This window comes from Primulina tabacum, chromosome 4 (genome assembly GCF_025594145.1).
Source record: "Primulina tabacum isolate GXHZ01 chromosome 4, ASM2559414v2, whole genome shotgun sequence".
NCBI classification, from domain to species: Eukaryota; Viridiplantae; Streptophyta; class Magnoliopsida; order Lamiales; family Gesneriaceae; genus Primulina; species Primulina tabacum.
Window position 1 is genome coordinate 34825150 of NC_134553.1, and position 5641 is coordinate 34830790.

General features: G+C 39.4%; 1 protein-coding gene across 1 annotated transcript; it reads left to right on the plus strand.

The window, feature by feature from the left end:
* Nucleotides 1–710: 710 nt before the first annotated feature.
* Nucleotides 711–1334, plus strand: LOC142541955 (uncharacterized). Its single transcript, XM_075648400.1, has 2 exons — nucleotides 711–925; nucleotides 1022–1334. The coding sequence occupies exons 1-2, from the start codon at nucleotides 711–713 to the stop codon at nucleotides 1332–1334; spliced, it is 528 nt and encodes a 175-aa protein (XP_075504515.1).
* The last annotated feature ends 4307 nt before the right edge of the window (nucleotides 1335–5641 follow it).

Sequence of the window (5641 nt, forward strand, 5' to 3'; positions counted from 1 at the left end):
ACACTGATGGGTTGATGACCTTCAGAGGTCAAATTTGTGTTCCTATTGGCGATAATATTCGATGAGATGTTTTGATTGAGGCGCATAAGATACCATATTCGATACATCCAGGTAATACCAAGATGTATCAAGATCTTCATCGACTCTTCTGGTGGCCAGGTATGAAGAAGGATATTGCGTTGTATATTTCTGAATGCCTAACATGTCAACGAGTTAAGAGTGAGCACCAAAGACCTGCAGGATTGTTGCAGTCATTGCCGATACCTCAGTGGAAATGGGAATACATCACAATGGACTTTGTTGTCGGACTTCCAAGGACGCAGAAAGGTTAAAATTCAATTTGGGTCATTGTTGATCGTTTAACCAAGTCATCACATTTTCTTCCTGTCAAGACAACTTATTCGATGAATCAATATGCTGAGGCTTATGTTCAAGAGATTGTTAGACTTCATGGGATACCAATGTCAATTGTTTCTGATCGTGATCCAAGATTTACATCTGAATTCTGGAAAAGTTTGCATAGAGCTTTAGGTACAAAGTTGGCCTTCAGCACAGCTTATCATCCTCAGAGTGACGGACAATCAGAACGAGTTATTCAGATTCTTGAGGACATGTTAAGAGCCTGCATTATTGATTTTCCTGGAAGTTGGGATTTGAAGCTGCCTCTTGTGGAATTCACATATAATAACAGCTATCAGTCCTCGATTGGCATGGCACCCTATGAAGCTTTGTATGGGAGTAAATGTCGATCACCTTTGTTTTGGGATGAAGTAGGTGAAAGAAAGATGTTGGGACCAGATTTGGTTCAACAAATGGTTGATGTTGTAGCATTGATTCGAGAAAGAATGAAAACTGCTCAGTCTCGACAGAAAAGCTATGCAGATGTTCGAAGAAGGCCTTTGGCATTCGAGGTAGGTGATCACGTGTTTGTTAAGATAGCTCCTCTCAAGGGAGTTATGAGATTTGGGAAGAAAGGAAAGTTGAGTCCTCGTTTTATTGGATCTTTCGAGATTCTTGATAGAATTGACGAGCGAGCTTATCGATTGGCTTTGCCTCCGGACTTGGATAAAGTACATAATGTATTTCATGTTTCAATGCTTCGTAAATATGTGTCGAATCCAATTCATGTACTTCGTCACGAACCACTAGACTTAATGCCAAATCTGAGTTATCATGAACGGTCGGTACAAATATTGGATCGAAGGGTTAAAGTGCTTAGAAACAAAGAAATTGGGATCGTGAAGGTATTATGGAGTAATCATGTTATCGAAGAAGCAACATGGGAACCTGAGGAAGAGATGAAGCAACGTTATCCTGACTTGTTTACGTCGTGAGGTAAATTTCGGGGACGAAATTTTTATAAGAGGAGGAGAATTGTAATAGCCGATCGTTCATTTCTTTATTATGAATTACGGTATTTTATGGTGATGGTTTATGGCTTTACGTTATGGTATGAATGGTAATGAATGTTATAGAATGTAATAGATAATTGATGGGTAGAATAGAAGGTTTAATTTGAGATAAATAGGTAATGGAAGTGCAGAAACGGTATGAAAAATATGGCAGTAGTTCTGGTTTTTAGCATAATGTTTTGTATATTGATCCAATTGATGTGAGGCCACTTCCATTAGAAAGAAAAGACATGAGGCTATAACTTTCATGTTTTGAGTTTTTTTCAAATCATTAGGGAAGACGAGACAAAAGTGGCTCGAAGTGTGTCGTGTGTATCGTCGTTCCTGCACTGACTCATGTTGGGAGATTTAGCATAACTCTTTACTCAGACTTTGAAATGACATGAGGCTAATTGGAGATGCAAGCCAAGACATAGGGCTACAACTTTCATGTTGATCACTTTTGCAAATTCTGACATTAAAAATGCGTTTTTGGCAGAATTCCGCGCGCCATCGCGCAGGATCCGACGCCATGGCGCGCCGGTTGCTGAATTTTTTGGTGTTGGGCAGCATGGGCGCGCGGGTGCTCCGGATCTCGCGCCACCGCGCCCAGCACATGTTAAAAAGCGTGTTTTGAGGTTTGGATGGCATATATTAGATTGGGGAATGATTTTTGTGTCATTTTTTTCTCTTCCCATTTCTCTCCATCGATTAGAAGCTAGGGTTCTTCCATTTTTCTTCTTTCCCTCCTATAATCTCTTGATTTATTCCTTCAATCCAAATTGGTATCTTCATCTACGCTAAGAGAATGATCAAGGTAAGTTATTACTTTGTCTTGTTCTTGGATTCCTTGAGTTGTAAATTTGTATTGGTAAGTTTTCGACTTACGGGGGATTGAAAGCTTTAGAAAATGATATTAATGGATTCTATTATGGTTTGATCTTGTAGAATCATCACCAAGTGCCAAGGCTAGTGTATCTCTATTTGGTTGTAAGTAGATTCTTCCTTTGAATGCATCTCATGAGCTATGTATATGATAAATGAAGATTCCATTGATTTTAGCTCCTTTAAATCATTGATTACATATATTGTATGTATTGATATATTGAAAAGAAATGGAATTGAAGCCAAGGGCAAAGTAAATGAGCTAACTCTTTAGCACGCACGCCACATGTTTGATAAAATGATTCAATGAATGTTTTTATGGCTTGATGGTTATATGGTATTGTGGTGTTACCTATGGTAATTCTAAACCCACGTGACGGAAGTTGATCAACATAATGACATGTACTGTGACTGATTTTGACTGAGACGTACATGTATACCATCGACGGATGACCTATCAATGCCATACGAATGAAAAGAAATGAATTGTTCTATGGAATGACATCTTATAATTGTTATATTCGCATTTTATTGACTGATGGCATATTACGGTTAAGAAATGATACGGATTCTTTCTTTACACTATGGTATATGTACTTGTTATTTAAAGATCTACTTGCTGAGTTTTTATAACTCATTTCAGTTATGTTCATGAGATGCAGATGCAGATGGATTTTGAGATCAACTTGATTCCTGGGGATGCACCGATCTCAAAAGCACCATACAGAATGACCCCAGCAGAATTATAGGAACTCAAGGACCAACTCCATGAGTTGTTGGGTAAAAATTAGATTAGACCTAGTGCATCTCCGCGGAGAGCCCGTTACTATTTTTGAAAAATAAATACGGGAGCATGAGATTATGTATCGACTATAGAGAGTTGAACAAGATTACAACTAAGAATAAATACCCTCTCTCGAGGATAGATGACTTTTTCGACCAATTGAAAGGAGCCAAGGTCTTTTCAAAACTCGATCTGAGGTCAGAATACCATCAACTGAAAGTCAAAGCTGAAGATATTTCTAAAACAGCCTTCAGGACGAGATACGGCCATTACGAGTTTACGATAATGCCGTTTGGACTGACCAATGCTCCAACAGCATTCATGGACCTCATGAATAGAGTCTTCAAACCATACCTCGATAGGTTCGTGGTCGTATTCATAGACGACGACATCCTTGTGTACTCACAAAGTAAGAAAGATCACAAGGAACGTCTTCGCCTCACTCTAGAGACACTCAGAGAAAAAAAACTGTATGACAAATTTAAGAAATGTGAATTTTGGCTAACAAGTGTCGCCTTCTTGGGACACATAGCACTAAACTAGGTGTTTCAGTGGACCCCAAGAAAGTAGAGGCAATTGTGGACTGGCCTCGAACAAAATCAGTAACTGAGATTCGAAGCTTTCTGGGTTTAGCTGGATATTATAAGAAATTCATTGAAGGATTTTCTTCAATAGCCATACCCATCACCAAACTCACACAGAAAAACTCTAGATTCATTTGGAGCGAAGAATGTGAGAAGAGTTTTCAGATTCTTAAAAGAAAATTTGCATCTACACCAGTGCTAGTACTTCCTGAAGATGGCAAGAACTTCACCATATATAGTGATGAATCAAAGGGAGGATTAGGGTATGTAGTTATGCAGGAAGGTCAGGTAATTTCCTACGCATCAAGGCAATTAAAACCTTATGAGCAAAATTACCCAACTCATGATCTTGAGTTAGCAGCCATCGTATTTGCACTAAAAATATGAAGACATTATCTATATGATGCTAAATGCGAGATATTCATCGATTATCAAAGCCTCAAATAATTATCCACTCAAAAGGAATTAAACATGAAGCAGAGAAGGTGGATTGAACTCTTGAAGGATTATGATCTAACAATCAACTACCATCCGGGTAAAGCTAACAAGGTAGCAGATGCCTTGAGCCGAAGAGACATAGGAAAAGTAAATATATCGGCTCTTTCAGCTCAACCATGCCTTCAAGAAACCATCAAGCTGAAGCAAAATCACGATCCTTCCATAGCAAAAATTAAGGAGCAACTTCAAGAGGGAAAAGCTCAAGAATTCCAAACATATGAGAAAGGCGTCCTGTGGATGAAAGGACGTTTGTGTATACCAAACCTCGATGAGATAAGACGAGAAGTAATGTCTGAGGTACACAAGTCAAAGTTCTCAATTCACCCTGGGAGCACCAAAATGTATCGAGACTTGAAACATAATTACTGGTGGAACGGAATGAAGAAGGACATAGCTGACTTTGTCGCTAAATGCCAAATTTGTCAACAGGTCAAAGCTGAACAACAATGACACGGAGGACTCCTACAACCGCTAGAGATCCCGACATGGAAGTGGGAGCAAATTTCCATGAACTTTGTAATAGGATTACCAAAGTCAAGACAAAATTATGATGGGATCCGGGTTATCATCGATCGACTGACCAAATCGGCACACTTTTTACTGAGCGGATGAACTACAACCTAGATAAATTAGCCACCTTGTACACGGACAACATAATAAGATTACACGGAGTTCCAACAAGTATACTATCTGATAGGAATCCAAGGTTTGTGTCCCGATTCTGGAAAAGTATCCAAGAAACCATGGGAACTAAAGTCACCCTCAGCACGGCCTATCAGCCACAAACAGATGGCCAAACCGAAAGAACAATTCAAACCTTAGAGGAGATGTTAAGGGCGTGTGCTCTAGATTTCAAAGGAAATTGGAGTGAGCATCTGCCTCTAATAGAGTTCGCATACAATAAAAGCTACTACAGTAGCATAGAGATGGCCTCTTATGAAGCACTCTATGGAAGAAAATGTAGATCGCCCCTGTATTGGGATGAAATCGGGGAGAAAGCCATCACCGGGCCTGAACTAGTACATATCACGGTTGAGAAGGTAGCTATCATTAGGGAGAAACTCAAAGCAACTGAGCACTGACAAAAGAGTTGGGCTGACTTGAAGAGAAGGCCGTTGAAGTTTGAATTTGGAGAGAAGACGTATGTCAAGGTTTCACCTATGAAGGGAGTGGTCCGCTTCAGAAAATCGGGAAAATTGAACCCAAGATACGTCGGACCCTTCGAAATTCTGGAAAGAATCGGAACCGTAGCTTATCGACTAGCCTTGCCTCCTGACATGTCAAGAATCCACAATGTTTTCAACAATTCGCAACTAAGAAAATATATTTCCTGTCCAAGTCATATCCTTGAGGCTGTACCACTTCTCGTTGAGGGCAATCTAACCGAAGAATTGAAGTACGAAGAAATTCCAATTCGAATATTAGATACCAAAGACCAAATACTTTGGTGACGAACGATTTCATATGTCAAAGTACAATTGTCTAATCATACCGAAATA